This window comes from Condylura cristata, unplaced genomic scaffold, assembly GCF_000260355.1.
Source record: "Condylura cristata isolate star-nosed mole 26May11 unplaced genomic scaffold, ConCri1.0 scaffold00020, whole genome shotgun sequence".
In the NCBI taxonomy this organism is placed as follows: Eukaryota; Metazoa; Chordata; class Mammalia; order Eulipotyphla; family Talpidae; genus Condylura; species Condylura cristata.
The window spans coordinates 15,826,149-15,847,700 of NW_004567121.1; the positions used below are offsets into that span (position 1 = coordinate 15,826,149).

General features: G+C 34.5%; 1 protein-coding gene across 1 annotated transcript in view; it reads right to left on the reverse strand.

The window, feature by feature from the left end:
* The window catches only part of CAMKMT (calmodulin-lysine N-methyltransferase), a 299,509-nt gene that overhangs the window by 265,509 nt on the left and 12,448 nt on the right, over positions 1-21,552 (reverse strand). Inside the window, exon 3 of the mRNA XM_004686026.2 lies at positions 18,963-19,027. Coding sequence (XP_004686083.2) covers positions 18,963-19,027 — 65 coding nt within the window. The remainder of the gene's footprint in view (positions 1-18,962; positions 19,028-21,552) is intronic.

Here is a 21,552-nt window from a genome sequence, read left to right on the forward strand (position 1 = left end):
AGATAGATAGATAGATAGATAGATAGATAGATAGATAGATAGATAGATAGATAGATAGATATAAATATATAAGAACCTATTCCTTTTTTCTTTAAATAATAGATGCACTAAACTTTATAAATTAATTTTATTTGGTAAAACATTTAGTCAACTGAAACAATTATTCCATATCTTAAAAGGGTTTTGAATAATACTGGTTCACAGTTAAACTGACACAAGAAGAATCAAACCTACAACCATTTACCAAACTATTATGTACGGCTTAGCCAACATTAGTAGCAATTTCCCTTTAAAAACAATATTTGAATTTAAAACATAACACAGTATTATGAATCACAGCATGATTCAGTGTGTAGGGGTTAGAAATGAAGTACTGAATATACGTATAAGGAGATGCAAAATACTTTGAAAAGGAATACTATGATTTCTAGCACACTTCCCACCCAGGGATTTCAATTTCCATTCTACGGCAGCCACTTGAAGAAATGTGGAATCATTGTTTTCACAAAATTGAAGACTTTAAACGTATAATTCCTTCTCTAAACCATGATTTCATTATAGATTTCACACATGTGCATACACACACACACACACACACACACAATTCACTCTCTATGCTTATATTAGAAATTCACACAAATATTTCAAAGTGACCAATTTAAAGGTCAAAGAAAAAGACTCACAGAAAATATTTTTATTAATTTACCTCTAACTCTTTAATTTGTACCATTATCCCATGGTCTTGAGATAGTAGATATAACTAAGTAATACAGGCTTGGAAAGATTGACCTGCAACTATATACTATTATAAAAATTCAATATCTACTCTGGTTTTATCTATATGATGGCTATATGAGTGTTTTTCTTAATCTTTTTTCGGTACTTGAAATAGTTAACAACCTACATGCTGATATTAGAAGTACACAGAGAATAACACCCAACTTCAATAAAAGAAGCTTTAAAAGTGGGGACTATTACAGAAGTAAAAGAAAAATACAGCTATAGTCTTTTGCATATAAGTTCTTTCTTCTTCAGTATCTCTATCTTTGTATTCAAATAGTACATATTTTAAATAAATACTTCAATGGTCCAAAACCATTTTATGGCAAAGTTATGCTACCCACTGCTTTGATCACTCACTCATTCAATTCATTCATTCATCCGATAAGTATTTGCTGCTGTATGTATGCACAGACTATATTGGAGGATATGGGGAACAAGACTATGTCAAAGGTTAGTCTGTTTCATTCAACTAGTTGGCCCATGATGCTCATAACAATCAGTTTCATTTCCTTGAGATTACTTTTATAGCTGTCTTCTCTCAACTCATGCCTTTACCATCAAAGAGTTCTGACAGAAGAACTGTGGAAGATTCATATTCTGTCTGCTAAAGAAAATAATTTTGAAAAATTTTTGTGTATGTCTTAAGACTACATATCCAAACCCAAAGTATGTGAGTAATGTTAATGATGTTGCTTTGGCAGTTGATCAATCAACAATGAAAGTTAAATAAGGTCCATTTAAATTGAAGAGGTTAGGGTACCAATAATAAAAAAACTTTTAAAGACTACTTTGAATGATGATAATTTCAAATGAAAAAAGGAACTCTTTCCCTTCCCTTAAGGTGTCCTTTAGCTAATCTCTCAAAATTGCTTGCTACTTGTTAACCCCACAAAATTATAGAACAGAACAATACAACTCCTTGCCTCTAGAAGCTCTAACAAATAGGGATAAGGAGTATGACAGTAAAGATAATTTCTGAGAACTCAAAGTGGGTATTCGAAAGATTAGATTCCCTTTGTTAAAGCGTATAACTCCAATAGCAAAATCTCAGCCAAAAGTTCCTTAATATGTTGTAACTATCAATTTCTTTTTAAAATTAGATTACAGATAGTGATACATTTCACACACACACAAAATAATTGCTTCATTTTAAGAAATGAGGTAAAATTCACTAATCCTTACATACAGTTGCTTTTATCCTCTTAAAACTCTTGAACCTCAGGATATGCTACCACATTAATAATACCTTTGCCTCAACAATCCTCCACCTGTAAATAAAGTTGTTTCTCCAATTACCATCCTAGTCTTCTGGCATATCAGAAAACAGGCAACTAAAATGTTGCTAAAGATAAATAGACTGGCACTGAATTTTAAGAGGCTCCTCCATGTTTTACGCTGGCTTGAAAGTATCCTTATACAGCAAGTAAAGAGCTCAAAAACTGGACTGGTATCTAACTGGTACTCTCTGTTTCTGGAACTATAAATATTTACAAATTATATTAAACTAAGTATTTAAGTTTAATAAGAGATACATATTATTGCTTGACTGCTGGGCTTATTTTTTAATATATTTTGTTTCTTTGATAGCACATGATGACAAAATATTGAAAGAGGATTCCTAACAGTTTTTCGGACTTTTCTACAAAAAAAAAAACCTAAAAAATCAAACTACATTTTAAAAAGTACTAAAAAACTACACAGGCATCATTTTCTAACTATTCCACTGAATTTCTCGTTAATGTTAACATCAGTGTTTGTGTGCAGGTGTGTGTGTTTCACATAGCTTTTAGGGTTATCCTTTTTGTTTCTTCTATCAATGGACAATGTCCCAGAGATTCACTTAAACAGTCTTTTGTGTTAAATTATGATTTTATACCTATTATTATGGATGAACTGACACTCTGAAATATTTTATTTTTACATTTATTTATAAAGTCATTCCTACATGTTTCCCTAGCAGTAAATACCTACTTGAAACAAGTTAAACAATGCAGAGGGGTTAAGAGAAAAAGTTGTGCTTCCACTCCAAATCACAGGTCTAGCTCCAAAAAGAACAAAACTGATCATTTAATATATGTGTTTCTTTTATAAAAATGAAATTACATTACATATAACATTCATTAACAAAATATCTTGGAGATCCCTCCAGAAAATAGCATATAACTCAATTTACTCTTTTTAATTGCTCTATAGTAATCCATTATATAGATACATCATGACTTATCCAAAACTCCATCAATGATAAGAACAGATTCATCAGACTGTTTCCAAGTTATTTTCTTTCCAATCCAACATGTGTCCTTATATGGTAGAGGTCATATAGTATATGCACTAGAGGTCACATATCAAAAATTGAGATTATTAGGTCAAAAGGAATAAAAAAGGATGCTTCACTTTTTAAAAGCATTGTATATGAGGGGAAAAATCTAATATACACAAAAGCAAAAGAGAGCACTAAATAAAGAACTCCCATTTATCTGTTATTCAACTTTAACAATTACCAAATTTTACAAGTTTCCTTCACTCTTTTTAATGAAACATAAATAAATATCATTTCAATAGTTATCTCTATGAATGGCTATAAAAGCTTATTAAAGTTACTTTTGGAACACGGAAGTTACATAATAACCATCAGTATTTGTATTCTCTTTAGTAACTGTATATAACAACTTAAAAAATAAAAGTCACCCATAATATTCACTCCCTCCCCAAACTCAGCTTTTTGCAATGGAGACAGAGCAGAATCAAAGCATCTAAGACAGTAGGAAAGGAGACTAGGAAAGATCATCCTAAAAGCATAATAGAACCTTGAAAAGGAACAATATCAGGCAGGCATAGAGGTATATTAAGTGACTGAAGCAACAAAGAGAAAAAAAAAGGAGTAACATTAAGTCGATTTTTAAAAGCTAACATTAGCTAGTAGGAAAAGTACTTAAGGGATTGCTGCTGGTCGAAATGGAAATTTAAGCAAAGAAAGGGCAATTCGTGAGGAATAGGACATGCTATTTGAATGTATTTGGGATTTGCTGCTTAAAATATATCGCACTGATCAAAATGCTAAGAGAACAGCCACTTAGTGCTCTCCCAGCAAAAGATATTTGGAGGAAAAAAATCACCAATATGTAACAAAATAACATCATTTCTTCTAAAATGAGTAACATCTCCACTAAAGAACAATGTAGAATGCACTAATGTGTACACACATATGCAAAAAGAATACTAGACATACATAAGTGGTTTCCTACAAAAAAAAAAATAAGGAAATTTTAAATGCATTAGACACAAGGGTTATTTAAAGGAAACCTAAAGTAAATTTTGCACAGTGAATATTTTAAAAGATAATCATGCCTTTATATACTAGAGACATTCTAGGGGAGTGGAGTGGGGACTGGGATCAAAAACAATGGGGAGAGGGAAATGCACTGGACTATGGTGATGGCACACAGTGATTTGGTGTTGGGAAGCCCACGGGGATTACAACTGACATGGAAAAATGCACAAAATGATGCACAAAATATACTATAAAAAATGATAATCATGTCTTAATTTTCCTTAAAGTATATTTTACTTTTGTTAATAATAATAATTGATTATTCAGTATATGCTAGACACTTATACATACAAACCAAACATCACTCCTGTTTCCTCCAGGAGTCTACAATCTAGTGAGTAATGCAGATACAATTAATTATAATACATGTCAGAGTGTGACAATACATGTCACTTTAATGCTAATTTTTTTAAGACTACCAGTAAACATAAAGTGACAATACATGTCACTTTAATGCTAATTTTTTTAAGACTACTTCTGAAACTATACAGCTTAGGTGAGATAGGAAAGAATTTATAGAGGAGGTGACATTGGAATTGAATCTTAAAGACCATAGAGGAAATCAGAAATGAGGGAGTAAAGAATTTCTACATATCGCACAAAGTCTTGCACAATTAATTCAAACCAAAAATAATTTTCCAATGTAGATTTCACAAGAACTGTATGTGTTTTACTTCAAGTTTTTCAGTGTATATTAAATTAGTAAATCTAACTATCAGCTTCGACTCCATTTCTGATAGTCCACCTCAAACAAAATAAGTTGATCTGAAAATAAAACAGAACTCATAAATGCACAATAACAACAGAGCTGAACCCTAAATCAGCAATAGGAGAAACAATTTACAGCTCTAGGAATGGTGGTGAGAATGAACTCAATACAGGAGAATTTTTACAAGCTTATTTACAGAGACCTTGAAATTTTATCTCCCACTCTAAAACAAGTGCATGATTATTTCCCTCCCCTTTTCAGATGTCTTCAGGTCTAGTCTCCAAAGTAGAGACTTAATGCCTTAGTATAATTAAAGGAAGGTAGTGAGGGGAAAGGTGAATATTTTTTTAGATGGCATACTGAGTAACTCAATATTGAGATCCTTCTTTCTATCCACCTCCCCAAATGCAAACAACTAAGGTATAGACATTCCCCAACGCAAACTAAAGAGAGTCTTCTCTGGGAAAGAGACCACACCAAGAGAAATCCCTAAACATATGGACATCTTAAGGTTCCCTGAGAAATAACCCAGCCAGATTTTTCCTACAATGAAACCCAGTTAATAGCTAGGTTATCATTGTAATGGCCAATCATTTCTGTACTTTACAAACTCTTAAAGATCACCAGATATTTGATGAAGACTTCTATTATAAAAGACAGAAGCCAAAGAAAACAAACAGAAAAGGCAACTTAAAGGAAATAGCGGCAATTTAAAATGAAGAAAAGGCTAAAACAGGGCCCTCCCTGGTGGTGCAGCGAGTTAAAGCACAGCATTAAGAAGCTAAAGCCACTTCAGCATGAGTTCGATCCCCAGCCCTAGAGGAGATCCACATGGCGTGGCAGACCTCTCCTGACCCGCCCGCTGCTCCCCTCAGCAGTGTATTTCAGTCATTCTGCCTGTTCTGCTCCCCACTCTTTCTCTGGTGAATGCTCTCACCCACCACACCTCTGGCCTGTACCCCAGTTCTGTAAGCATAAGTAAATAAATCTTAAAAAAAAACTGAAAGTCATGGGGTCTGGGAAATGAGATCCAACAAAAAAGAGAGAGTAAATGAGCTCCCAGAATAGTGAAGGAAGATTTCAAAGTGAAAGATTTCATGAACATGAACATAAAATATAGTTTATATGTGTATGACTTTAAGTGAAAGTAAATTAAGCCCTAAAATAAGCAAATAAAATCATATATTGAGACAATATGCTCATACCCTTAAATTTTTATTCAATGCAGTGAAAGCAAGGGAAGCCCTTTTTGTCAGTAGTTCTAAAAAATGCTTGCTAGTGAAATTTAAGATATATTTTTTCTCTTTTTTTTATTTTATAACAGTTTATTTTTACATCATTTTGTACATTTTTTTTTCCATCTCAATTGTAATCCCCACGGGTTTCCCATCACCAAGTCACCCGTGTGCCATCACCATAATCCCATGCACTTCCCTCCCCACCTCCCCGTTTTAAGACATATTTTATAGAGCTCATCCAAGTACCTAGATGCAGCAGACACTAGTATTTATTCAGATTTTAATCCACAGTAGTTTCTTCAACATGTGTAGAAAGAATGTTTTTTTCTTTCGTAGCAGTTCAAAGTTCAGAAATCATTTGAGAACTGAAAATGCAGCACAGCACATTATAGGCATTTAACAAACACCTGAATTGTTCTTTCTTTTCAATCTACAAATAAAGGTAGATGAAGATAAAGTTAACTGTGTTCAACACTGCACACAGAGACACACGTGCACACACACACACACATACACTCACAGACATTTAAAAATTCTCCTATAGCTGTACATAAGTTGCTAATTTCATTGTTTAATATACCTCACATCTTAAATGATTAAGATTCAAAATTATGTTTTCTTAAAGATACTGGCAATTGAAAAATATTTAAAATTGTATTGGCTTTTTAAAAAATATAGAACACTATTATTTATTAATAGTTTAATAAATATAATGTCCTTAAGAAAACAGTAAAAAGGTGTTCATTTTATTAAATCTTGGTCTTTGCGTATGTATAGGAAGCATGTATAAACTGCTTTTGTGGCATACCCAAACTACCATGGTGGCCTAAAGGAAAAGAATTTGTATAGTTGTTTGAGTTGCGAGCTGAAATTTTCCATCTATTTTATGAAACAATACTTTTACTTTAAAGAGCACTGGCAGATAAACTATGGCTAGTCATACTTGGATAATTGGCAGGCATTTACTTGAAAATAAACAGAGTTAGCCTGCCACTTCAAGAAAAAAACTGACAATATTTTTAACAAAGATTAAAATGAAATTTCCAAGTAAGACTTAGAACTCTGGGGAAAACTGGTATTTTAGAACTCAGGATCAAAGAAGTACCAGTAAAAGAGGTGATATCCAAGTATATATCATAATGAAGAGAGTTGTATGTCCAACTTGTGCTTCAATCCTCTCCTAAGATAAGACAGGAACCACAACTCTGTTCATACGTGGAGTACAGAGAAACAAAACAAAGGAACAGACTAAACTAGACCAAACCAAACCCAAGAATTATGACGGCAGAACTGAGACTAGAGGGGTGGGAACAAGGGGGATTAAAATTCAAAGGCCGATGATGGAGAACTATGGGTATTTAGGTGGTGGGTGTGGTGTAGGCTGAAAAGTCATAAACTACTACCCTAAACCATAAACAGTATTGAAATCAATTATACCTCAATAAATAAATAATAAAATATTTGTCTAAAAAATTATTAATAGTTGTTGTTATTCTTAGTATGGGGGCAGGAATATTTCCCAAAGACTAATGATTAATTTGCTATAACAAAAAAAGGCATATTTCAGGGCCCTCCACTGTGGCTCAGCGGGTTAGAGCGCTGCATTGGAAAGCTAATAAGCCAATCCATGGCACTTCAGTGCAAGTTTGATCCCAGCCCTGGAGGTGACCCACAAGACACAGCACACCTCTCCTGTCTCACCTGCTGCTCCCCTCAGCAGTGTATTTTGTCAATCTGCCTGTTCTGTTCCCCACTCTTATTTCTGGTGAATCCTCTCACTGCCCCCAACCTCTGGCCTGTACCCATTTCTGTATACATAAATAAATACAATCTTGGTAGGGGGGGAAACCTGTTTCAAAAAAGAATTTACAAAGTTTTTAATTAGCTTTGATAAACAAAATGTCTAATCAAAATTAACTCTTAAGTAGAAACAAAAAAAGACCAGAAAACATATACATAGACAAGCATGCCTTAAATGTCTCCAAATAAATATTATGCATCAGAGGTTGCAAACTCAGAAAGTTCCATGAGTAGAATGGTGAAGTACAAAATCAAGAATCTGCTCAGCTCAGTATAATGATTAACATATGAGCTCAGACTCAGACCTTTGCACCATTTTCCTCTAAAAGAAAATGGAAATCTAGAATTTCATGTCAATTTTCTTATCTTCCAAACTAGGCAATATTTGCCATTGTTTTTCAATTATTGCATAAGCTAATCAAAATGTGCATTTGTTCTGCATTCACTTCCCATCAGTTTATGGGGACTTTACTGTATGTGCTCTAGAATTGACACATAGATTTACTTCTCTGTTATGCAGAATAGTCTATCAAATACAAAGACACTTGTGTAGAATCAGTGGGTTTACTGAATTTTTAAATCTATGTAACTAAGGATTTAAAGGACTCAGTGCATACTTATTGAATATCACTTGAGCTAGGCCTTGTCCAAGGTACCATGGTGAAATAAAAAGCTATGACTGAATAATAATGAATTAAGCTTCCAATTTTTCTCTCTCTTCTTTCCTTCCAAAAATAGGCTTATAGTACATCCAATCCAAGACAGTTTGGGGAGTGAAAGGAGGCACTGGCAGTAATTATGATTAAGAGGAACAGGTGTAAGCTGAGACCATGCCAGACAATCAAAATTGTTCTAGCTGATCACTCTACCTAAAGGAAACTGGGTCTGCATCTGTTTACTTTTGCTAAGCTCACACTGCCCCTGGAAGACTGTGCCTAGGAAGGCTAATTCCCCCATACTATGACGGACTATCATAAGGAAAGGGGATAAAAAGAAGATGATAATCATCTTAGGATAGAAAGAAGAGCTAGAAATGTTTTCTGAGATTTTTGTTTGTTTGTATTTAAGTGCAGGACCAGAAGCAATGTAGGATAGTAGTCGGGGAGAAGGGGAAAAAGAAAAATTGCTTAAGACTTTTTCTTCAGCAATTCTGAAGATGTTATTCCCATCATTTAATCAACAGTAAAGTACTCAAGTTACTTGAAAATACCTTTGTGCATGAGTTTAAACATCCTCTAAAATTGAACCAGATAGGTCATGGTTGTAGAAATAGTGCAGAATTATAAAGCATGGTCTCTGCAATCTTTGAGATTAAATCTACCTAGGATGGAAAAGACTAACAAATAGTTAATATACTATGGTATAAAATTGATTGCTAAATTGTAGGATACAAACTACAAATCTGTAGAACTTGAGAGAAAGATCAAACAGAACAGTATGAGTCAATTTCCCCCTTCCTGTTATTCTAATTTCTCCTTTAAAGGAATCCAGTGGACAAGCACAAGGAGAGAAGTTGTGGTTTACATAAATATATGCCACTTCTCAATTGTACAGAATGGCAGTTCCAGTCCCACTAAATTCTGATTAAGTTGTCAAATATTAAAAAAAAGCCAAGGTCCATGATTAATCAAAACCCTATTGTTTTCCTTTGTTACACAATTAAAAATGACATTTTATTTAAGTTGTAAGTCTGGGTTCCTCCCCAACTGTCAGTCAAAAATTAGAGAGCCCTAGGAAATGGCAACCATATGGAAGAATGGCCTCCAATCAGCGAGACGGGCAAAGGCTTCAGACAAGTCATGAATTTACCAGCAAGAGCAAAAACTCTCACTGACCCAGCATACCAACACAAGCAGGATGTCAGCCTGGGATGCACCTATGATACATATTACACATCCACATTTTCCAAATCATTGCCAGAGGACGATCTGAAAATTTTCTCATTTATTTCATGAACTATCCCCACTTCCCCGGGATAGACACAAATAGCTAGCTAGATTCAGGGCTAGGAGTACAGGTGGAAGTGAGAAGGGAGAACATAAAAAAGACAAGATGCACACATCCACAAACGCTAGATTCATTCAATCGTGAGACAGCTTGTTCACACCTAGCTTTCCTAGAAGGACACATTACACATAGGCCGTACAAATATCCAGAACCCACAGTCATCTGTGGTAAAACTGTCAACAACGCAAACAGCTTTACTAAAGACAAGAATATCCCTGTAGCTGAACTCTTCGTGTGACTTACGGAAGTGATCTTTAAACACTACTATAAAGTCATAAGCTTGAAAAACATACTGATTTCCTTAGAGAAAGGGCTATGTAAAAACACAAAACATCATTACTATTGGATTGTCATGCAAAAAAAAGCACTTCCTAAAAAAAAAAGAAAGAAAACAAAATTCACATTTGGTTTTAGATTATTAAAAGAAAAGGCACTTTTCTCCCCTATCCTCACGCCTCAAAGCCCCACTCCATTAGGTTGTCAGCTACCATTCAGAAACCCTAAAGAGCTCATTTTCCAGTGACCTTTAATCAGTCTACTCTGAGACACAATCTTCTGGACAGAATTATTTTCCATCTGCCAAAGTTATTTTCTAGCACTTCAAGTTATCACCTTTAGGTTCAGTTTCTTCCATGAACCTTTAAAATTCATCTTTTGCCATATTGGGAAAACGCTGCCTTCAAAAAATATACTGGAACAGCTGTAAGTTCCTGACCACCGTTCTCCTTACCCCTTGCATAGTAAGGATAAACGGGAATAATATTCAGAAAATTTCAGGTAACTACTGTAGGAAATGCAAAAGAAACTATAGCTATGCAAAAGAAGGTAAATACTACTACTCAGTATTTGCTCAAAGAAAAAAGACTTGTTTAATAAGGCTACTGTGAAATCTTTGAGGCACCCCAATTAGGAACATCCCCTCAGATAGTTAGAGGAAGGAAAAACTATCAGGGTTATTACAAAAACATAAACTTGCATCCAGTATTACTGCTCTGATTAATATTAAAGGGTCATAAATCTACAAAAGGATACAGTGTTTGTCTTTCCTCACAATAGCAGCACCTATTCTTAATAATAAAGAGAACCATTCCAATGCCTTCATTTCTCAAGTTCCAATAAAAATTTTTTTAATTAATTAAAGCAAGACATCTTCCAAATGTTCCTTCCCTGACAAACAGTAATAACCACTGTGTGGGACCTGTTTACGGCTCAGGAGTAACTCTTGCTTGATGTGGAGGCAAAAGGGAGAGTGGCACCGCCAAGTATGAAGCCCCGAAGTCAGATACTTGGAGACACATGGCAAGGTCCTACCCTGCCCTATAGAAATATTTTCTAGCCTACCCTACCCTTCAGAAGACTTTTTTTTAAAATCGATTTATTTATGCATACTGGGGTACAAGCCAGAGGCTCAGGGGTGGTGAGAGGCTTCACCAGAGACAGAGTGGGGAGCAGAAAAGGCAGATCGACGAAGTACACTGCTGAGGAGAGCAACAAGCACTATCAGAGGAGGTCTGCGGCGCCATGTGGGTCACCTCTGAGGTCAGGGATCTTGGGAGCTGGAGGTCAAACTCATGTAGAGGCAGCTAGCAGTGCTGCACTTTACCCATGTGCCACCAAGGAGGGCTCCCTTTCAGAAGTCCTTCTAACAAAGACCGCATGCAGGTTGTGATCCTTAATAGGAACTATGAGTCAAATCCAATGTCAGTACTGTAAACCACCCCTTCCCATGAGCAATGGGGCCCCCTAAAATCAGGGCTGCTAGCCCACATACTAACCATATAGTGCATTGAACCTTAACGTTTCTTTTTCAATAGGTCTTAGGAATTATCTATGCCTGAGATCGATATTCTTCCACTGACTGAATTTTTAACCTCTCTGTCCTCCCACCCTCATTCAACATGGGGCCAGAATGATTTAGTCTCTGATTTCTTCCAAAACCCCAACACCCCAGCAAAACACTGAGAACTAAGGCACAGTTCTATATATATACATATTTATACTCATATTTAATGGGTACATATATTTCATAGAAATAAGATATTCCCTTTAGCAATCTGTTAATCTGATAGGTTTTAAAGATCCTGAACAGCTACATAATATTGCACTTCATGCAGTGCCAATAATTAAGCAATCATCTAACATTAAAGATTTATGATTTTCCTGTCATTCATTATACTAAGTTGATCCCTTTACATTCTAGCCTTGCATACTGCTTTCTTTATTTTATCAGAAAAGGAATAATCAGTCAAATGATATACTTAAAATTATTGAAGGTATTGCCAGGTTGACTCTAGAAAAGTAGAACCAATTTATCTTCCTACCAATAATAGATGAGAATGCCCAGACTCCCACAATTCACTGATTATTACTTATCTTATCTTTGCCAATTTGATAAACAAAAATTATCTCACTTTTTAAATTGTACTTAATTACTCATTACTAGTAAGAAGACCCCTTGATGTGTTCACAGAACACTGGTATTGCTTTCTAATTTATGGCTTCCTAATTTATGGCTATTTTGTCTTTTTTTCTAGAGAGCTGTGGTTTGTTTTTGCTAGTGCTTCATGGAAATTCTTTACATAATAAAGAGGATACATCTTTGTCAGTATATATGTCATAAGTAATAATTATGTTATCAAAAAGTCACTGGCTTCTCACCTTTTTTGATGCTTTTTGAATGAAGTAACTAAATATTTAGTTAATCTATTCTTTCAATTCCTAGGGCTTGGGTCATACTTACAGAAGCCTTTTTTCTTTTAATATTTAAAAAATACTCTTCTACACAAGGAGTTCAAATAGGGAAAGAAGTAAAACTATCACCATTTGCTGCTGATATGATAATATATAGCAAGAACCCTAAAAACTCCATAGGAGAACTACTCAAAATAATCAACCAGTTCAGCAAAGTAGCAGGATACCAAATCAACACATAAAAATCAGTAGCTTTCCTATAAACAATCAATCAATCTGAAGAAGAAATTAAGTAAATAACCCCTTTTAAATTTAAAAACAAAAAAAAATCAAATACTTGGGAATAAACCTAACAAAAAATGTGAAAGACCTAAACAAAGAAAATTATAAAACACTATTAAAAGAAATAGAAGACACAAAGAAATGGAAAAATATTCCCTGCTCATGGATTGGAAGAGTTAACATAATTAAAATGGCTATCCTACAAAAGCAATTTACAAATTCAATGCTATTCCAATAAAAATAATAATGGCATGCTTCAAAGATATAGAATAAATACTGATGGAATTCAGAAGGAACCACAGAAAACCAAGAATAGCCAAAGTTCTACTGATGACAACAAAGGAATCTATACTACAAAGCCATAATAGTTAAAAAGATGTGGTACGGGAACAGAACCAGAGACACAGACCAATGGAACCAAATAGAAAACCCAGAAATAAACCACACCTATATGGACAATTAATCTTTGACAAAGGAGCAAAGAATATGCAATGGAACAAGGACAAATTTGTTTAACAAATGGTGCTGGGAAAACTGGGCTAACATAAATAAATGAAGCTAAACCACTGCCTCACACCATCCCCAAAAATAAAATCAAAATGGATAAAAGATTTGGGCATAAGACCTGAAACCATAAGACATATTGAAGAAAATATAGGTAAAACACTACAAGATATAAATCTCAACAATATATTCAGAGACTCTTCACCCAAAGCAAAGAAAATGAAGGAAAAGATAAACACAAGGAACTATATCAAACTGAAAAGTTTTGCACAGCAAAACAGACATTAACCAAGACAAAGAGACACCCTATTAACTGGGGAAAAAATCTTTGTACTCCATAGACAGACAAGGGACTGATCACAAAGATATACAAAGAGCTCACTTGAATCAACAAAAACAAAACAAACAACCCAGTCATGAAATGGGTAGAAGAAATTAAAAGAAAATTATCCAAAGAGGAATGCAAATGTCCAACAGGCATATGAAATAATGTTCAAATCCCTCATAATCACAATGAGATACCACTTCACACCAGTGAGAATGGCACATATTAAAAAAAAACTAACAACAACAAATGCTGGCTTCATATTCCAAGATCTTTCCATGACCCCAAGTTAAAAACTGATCAATTATTCATAAAAGCCTAAACTTTTCATTTTTTTAGTCAACTACCTTACAAAGGATAAATAGCTATAGAAATAGACACACACACACACATTAATATGCACTCTACACCTACACACATACATTTTATTTAAATGAGGAAAATATTTATATCCAAGCTGACATTGCTGAAACTTTGAAATTCTACTAATATGCTCTGGAACCTAAGTACATAACAGTAACAATTAAAAAATAAAAATTTAGACTATATTTCCTAAAAGAAAGTTACCTTCAGCCCCAAATTTTGGTAGGAAGATAAATATATTTTAATAAGAATTTTCCTCAAGTAAAAATTGATAAACAATCAGAAAGACATCAGTATGCACATATCACAGAAGAGGTCCCACTATCACACAAGCAGGAAGGATCCAAAGTTGTATTGTGTATTTTTAAATTCCAAGTCTGTCTTAGGAACACTGGAGGGTGTGAGAGAGGGTGAGGAAGTGGCCACGGTCACACGCAAGACTATATAAGGCAGAGGAGCTACAAATTTCCCCAGGAGATCTTGAGACACCAACTTAACATAGGGTGTCTCCCATCATTTATAGCCCAACCATGAGGAAAAATAAACTTTTTCAAAGAATGTCAGAAAGAGTCTTACCAATACAGTCCCCAAATTTCACCTTCACTGTTAGCAAGGAATCCTGATTCACACTAGATTACTGCAATAATATGTAGTAACTACCAACTTCTTATCCATTAAAGGACTATACACATTATATTGTATATATTGCACACAATAAATTATATGAGAAGTATTACTTCATATGTTCATACTGTCATAGGAAAGATAACATGCTTTAAAAAAAAAAAGCACAAATTAAGCTATTTTACCCCCAAGTACTGAAGATTTTACACATACCAATAGTTATGTTATTAATATGTACTATAACCATCAAATTCGTATCCTCTAAGCTCCAAAGAGAGTAATTTTTAAAATCAAGCAAAAAGACGACTTCGGAGAAAGAGCAAACGGTTTTGCAAGATACACAGCATGATGAGGCTTCTCTGATTAGGAGTCAGGGACAGGCTGGAAGGGAGACTGCCCACAGCGAACACAGAAGCAGAAATCTGCTGCTGTTCTCGAAGAGCACTCCCCTGTTACCCCGGGTATCTGAGTGACATGTTACATGAAACACAGGAGCAGCCAGCACCTCGTCTGAAGTGAAGGATGTCATCCTGTACTTTTCCCTAGGTGGCTTGATGGCATTTCTTTCCAGGCATGATAAATCAATAGCAGACACAAGCTCTCCATGGAGCAGCTTTGATATTTTCAAAGTAGGTTTTCAAGTAACAGAACTCAAAGAAAGAAGGATGCATACCTGCCCCTAATTAGAGGTAAGCAAAAAAGGCGCTTGATTTTCAAAGTCATGTTTTCCACAATAGCAAATAGAAGTAAAAAAAAAAAAAAGACAGGTCAAATTCCACACAGCAATGAATCATTATGTAGAAAAGACTACGTGAGATTCATTTTAATTTCTTTCTAAAACAGTCAAAGGAATTCAGTGAAAGGATATCGCAAAAATATGAAACACAGTAAATCACAGATTTACAAACACAAAACATTCTAAATAAAAAGAACATTTTTCTAATATATCAGGAAGAAGCTAATGATTTTGTTTGTTTTCTGAAATTAAACATTTATTCATAACTTTTTTATTACAATATGAAAACAAGTTTTGGCAATAAGACTAATCTTGAATATCTCCAATGTATAAAATTATTACTTGATTTTTAAAATTAACTTAAAATTGGTACTAATGGTTCTCCTAAGCAACAAATACATTTGCTTACTTAAGTATACACGTATTAGGTTTTTACAACTCTAAAAATTTGAACTTTTATTTGTTTCTATTCTCAGAAAGTTACTTTAACAATGACATTAATTCCTTAGTAAATGGACAGTCCCATCTACTGGTTTTCTCATAGTTTTAGAAAGTTTTCTTATTCTAAATATTCTTCATTGTAATATCATTGTATTATGATGGGGTGGTTTGGAAACTTACACTCTTACTAATTTCTATCAAGATTAATAAAACCAAAAATAAGTATAAAAAGCTGGTATTCAAAACAGTGAATGTAAAAATCAGTAAGGAAAACATTTCATTTAAATAACTGCAAAATATGTCAAAATATAAGAAATAAATTAAATGGACATGTGTAAACATAAGTACTAACACGATGAAGCAGTACAGTTATTTATTCATTCTAATTATAGTGGGCTGTGAGACAGACTTATGATTGTGGCGCCCTCTGCTGGGCTTTCTACTCCAAACTTGTATAAAATCAAACTGAAAACATTGAAGGTTACCAGTGAAAAATCACTTTAAGCACTGGCAAAAAAAACCACATTAAAATTACAACTTTAATATTTACTTTATTGGAACAAGACTTTACCAATTTATCATTAAGTGAAATCAATATAGGTTTTTCTTATAAAGTAAAAGGAATGTAGTACAAAAGTTACACACTACTACATGCATTAACAGACGTTATTTTTGTCACCACTTCTATCAGCTGGTAAGGTATTCAGGTTTTAAGACTATATGTATAGCAACATATTGTAATCAATTACTATTTTGGTAATTTGGTCTATTTTTCCTGCTCTGTTGGTTCAATCAAGAGTTGATTTGCAACTATCAGAATAATCCTTAATAATATCATTGTCGTTACTAGAAAAAAAAAACTGAAATAAGTTTTAGAGATCTGACCCTCCTTGGTGGCACAAGGGGTTAAAGCGCCGCACCATGAAGCTATCTGCAGCCACTGCAGCATGTGTTCGATCCCTGCCCAGGGAGCTGAACAACGCAGCTCAACTGACCTCTCCTGCCTCACTTGCTGCTCCCCTTGGCAGTGTATTTCAGTAGATCTGCCTCTTCTTTTCCCCACTGTCTCTGGTGAATATTCTCGCCCCCCCACACACACCTCTGGCCTACACCCCAGTTCTTGTGTGCATAAATAAATAAATCTTTTTAAAAAGTAAATAAGGGCCCTCCCTGGTGGCGCAGCGGGTTAAAGCACAGCACTAAGAAGCTAAAACCACTTCAGCATAAGTTCAATTCCTGCCTGTCCTGAGGTAACCCACATGGCACAGCAGACCTCTCCTGACCCGCCCACTGCTCCCCTCAGCAGTTTACTTCGTGGACCTGTCTGTTCTGCTTTCCATTCTGTCTCTGGTGAATCCTCTCACTGCCTCTGCACCTCTGGCCTGTATCTCAGTTCTGTATGCATAAATAATAAATAAATATTTTTTAAAAAGTACATAAAATATAAAAATGTTTTAGACATTTAATCACTAGTAATAGCTAGCAAATAGCTTTTATTTACCAAGTATCAACTATGAAGAATAAGATAGACTATGTCCATTTTCTATCTAATTATACCTATTTTCTATCTACTATATCTGGTTCTAGGAGGTGAAAAATATTAACACTCATAGAAATCTTATAAATTGCTCAAGGTGAATTTCAGAGCCAAGATTCAAATGTGCATGAGTTGCATTCTAAACAATTTCTACAAAACAATAGACACTGTGGAAAAAAATACCTTTACTGGGTAATTTTCTCCATTTGTCAATGCAAACAAGTAAAGGTTGAAGTGGAAAGGAACAAGGTGACAGGGAAAGTGTTAGAGAAGAATAAAATAATAACTCTGACCCTCAGGAAAATACTTTTATTTTACATAATGCTGCCAGCTAGTGGCCCTATTTCATACTAAGCCACTGGGAATACTTAATCTTTATATTACTGAATCCAAAATCTACATTTAATATTCCATGATTATATTCCCAAATTATATATGTGCATGCTTACTTAATATTTCATATTACCCAAAATTAAAGAAGGGTCTCCTCAACCACCATATCATCCCTTACTCTGTCCTTAATTCCCTTAAAAAATGTCCTATACCAAAGTGAGAAAGAATTCAACAAGGTGGCAGCTTGGAGAAACTCAAAGGCACACCAGTCACTATCCATGACAAAGGAACCTATAATGTTTTAAATTCTTTAGAGTGATTTTAGGATATTTTTGTGTTCCTTAGTCATGAATATATAAACATTTTTCTACATAATCAAAAGCTTGCCATAATGTGTGTCTGAGAAGAAAACAATTGCCTACAACATTATTACTGAGCATTCTTCTACAAAAATCTTAAATAAGAGAACATCTAATAAAGTAGTACTAACTTCAGCAAAGAAGGTTTTAGTTCAGACAATAAGCAATTACCATCTGAAATTTCCTTTGAGGAAAAAAAACCTCTCATTTAACTATGAAAGTTAAAAGGTCATAGTTAATTGATAATTCACGCTTATGAGAAATACCCTATACAATACATATGAAGACGTATGCAGTTCCTATTATGGCATGTTGTTTAATACAGTGATGTAAAGGTATTGTAGTCTGATTTCCTTCATCACAGACATTGGTTTTAATCAGTGAAATTATTTCCTCAGTGTAAAAATCAGTTATTTAGATGAAAAGATAATAAACTTTATAAAATTATAATATTGCATAAAATAGAGACATTGTGTGATTAAAGTCTATTAGCAGCAAGCAAAATATGTCCTCGGTTTATTCTGTAGTGAAAGCAGCAGAATGCAACAGCAAAACGCAGCAACAAAAGGAAGAGACAGCCCCTCTAACTAAGGTCAAACTGGAAAGAACAAACAAAAGGGTAACTCCTGGAGAGTCTGGAGGTTCCCTGACATATATTCTACACCCCCCACACACACTCTTCAATGTGTAAAAACTGCCCTATCCTTTTCACTAGTCACATCTTGTATGAGACGTATTTTGCAGCTATAAACAATAAGAGCTTCTACTACACATGTACATGCACACAAACGCCCATGCAATGGTCAGTATAATCATCATTAGTGAGGAACAAAACACCAATGATGAGTTCATTTTCTAAAACGCTAAAAATATTTCTATACAATGAGCATGTTACTTACAAACATTTCCTGTGTTGTCGAAGCTGGTAAGAACATCTTCAACATTCAAAGGTCCACTGTTATGCCTAGAAAGTAATAAAGCATTTTCTTTAATGATTCTTAAACATTCGCAATTGTTTTGAAAGCTGAGACTGCATTCTGATACTCCCAACACTAACAAACCCTTCCATGCTATATTTTTAAAGATTTTTCTGCCCACTAGAGGGAGAAGGAAAAGAAATAACTAAGTATAATCCTCAGAATACTTAGTGCAATGATGGTTTGTAATGATTAATCTACATTTTGAAGCACTGATATTTTAAAATTGTTTAGTTAAATGAAGGCAATTAATTGCCCTTTTAAAAAAACATTAAAACTTTGCCACTTAAGAGACTCTCAAAGGAAACAATCAACCTCCAAAGCCACACTCAATAAAGCATTAATTTCCCCTACAAAAGGCCAACAAACTTCAGTCATAAAGAACTAACCAATCTTCATTTTTACACCTTCCTTCCACAGGGAATGCTAGTTCAGGACAGTGATTTTTATATGTTTTGCCCCCTAACCTTAATGTACCCACTTTAATTCTAATCTCTTCATTTGAAAGCCCTTTAAATATTTGATGACTGGTATTTATGAATACTTATAAAAGATCTTGTTCTTCATATTCAAATAGACTCAGCCTTTTGTCAAATCATATTTTTTGTATAAGGTGTAATATGGTTTACAAAGCTGTATACATTTAGGTTGCTACCTGCTCAGATGGATGTCAACACCCACTACTAAAGCCCCAATAACCCTCCACCATCCTCTCCTGGACCCTGTCCCTTCTCTCTTCCCCTCCCCACCCACCTCTCCTGGCAGACTCAATTCTACAGATTTCTAGGGGGAAGGGTGTTTTGATTTCTTTAGTTTTGTCTGTTCCTTTGCGCTTTTTTTTTTATACTCTGCATATGAGTGAAATCATCTGGTATTTATCTTTTTCCTTATACTTATTTTGCTTAACACAATCTCTTCAGTTCCATCCTATTTGTCACCAGTGGTAAGATTTAATGTTTTTATTACTGAGTACTCTTCTTTTGCATGTTTTCTTTTCTTTTTTGCAAATATCTTCTTTTTTAAAAAGATTTATTTATGCATGCATGCAAGAACCGGGGTGTAGGCCAGAGATGTGAGAGGGTAGAGGATTCACCAGAGACAGAGTGAAAAGCAGAACAGAGGACTGACTGAAATACACTGCTGAGGGGAGCAGCGGGCAAGAGAGGAGTGGTCTGCAGGGCCACGGGTTGAACTCTGTGCTGCAGTGGCTTTTGCTGGCTTCATAGTGCTGCACTTTAACCCTTGTACCACCAGGGAGGCCCCACATATATCTTCTTAAGCTATTTATCTGTCCTTAGACACTTAGGTTGTTTCCATATCTTGGCTATAGTAAATAGTGCTGCAATGAACACAGAAGTAAGTACACATATCCCTTTGAATTGATGTTTTTGCTTTCTTCTACTAGACAACAAAAAATAGAATTGTTGGATTATATGATACATCTATTTTTTAATATTTCGAGAAACTCCCATACTGTTTCGCATAAGCGCTAGACCAATCTACATTCCCATCAACCAACAGTATAGAAGGGTCCCTTTTTCTCCACATCCCTGTCAAAATGTGTTATTGCTGGTGTTTGTGATAGGCCCCATTCTCACAGATGTGAAGTATAATCTTACTGTGGTTTTGATGTGCATTTCCCTGATAAGGGAGGATGAGCATATTTTCATATGCCTGTTAGTCAATGTATGTCTTCTTTGAGAAGTATCTGTTTAGCTTTTCCTGTCCACCTTATGATTGGGTTCGTTGTGGGTTTTCTGGTTGTTACTGAATTGTATTTCTTGCAGATCTTAGATATTAGCTCCTTTCAGATGTAAGGCATGCAAATATTTTCTCCCATGTGGTATGATGTGTGTTCATTTTGAAGATATTTTCTTTCCCTCTGTGGGAGCTTTCTAGTTTTAGGAAATTCCATTTGTTTATTTTTGCTTTTGTTTTCCTTGGTCTTATAGTTGAGTCCCAAAGACATCGCTAAAGTCAATGCTGAAGAGTGTTCTGTCAATATTTCTTTTATATGTTTTGTGGTTTTAGCCTTATATCCAAATCTTTAATCCAATTTGAGTTAGTTTTTGTGTATAGTATGAGATCATGTGGACCCAATTTTCATTAGGTCTAGAGTTTACTTTTCTAATCTTGATAATTGTTGCCAATGTAGTGACAATTTTCTACATTCTTACCCATTAACTAATAGATACAAAACTAAGATGTTATCAACATGCACTATATATTATATACAGAGTATATATAATTTATACCATCAACAGTACTTTGCCTTTGTCATTAAAGCTTGTGACAATTAATATATAATATTACAGATTGAATTGTGTCTCCCTGAAATTCATTTGCTGAAGCTGTAACCCCCAGTAACTAAGAATGTCACTGTATTTGGAAAAATAGCCTTTTTTTTTATTATAAGTTTATTTTTACATCATTTTGTACATTTTTTTTTCCATCTCAATTGTAATCCCCATGGGTTTCCCATCACCAAGTCACCCATGTGCCATCACCATAA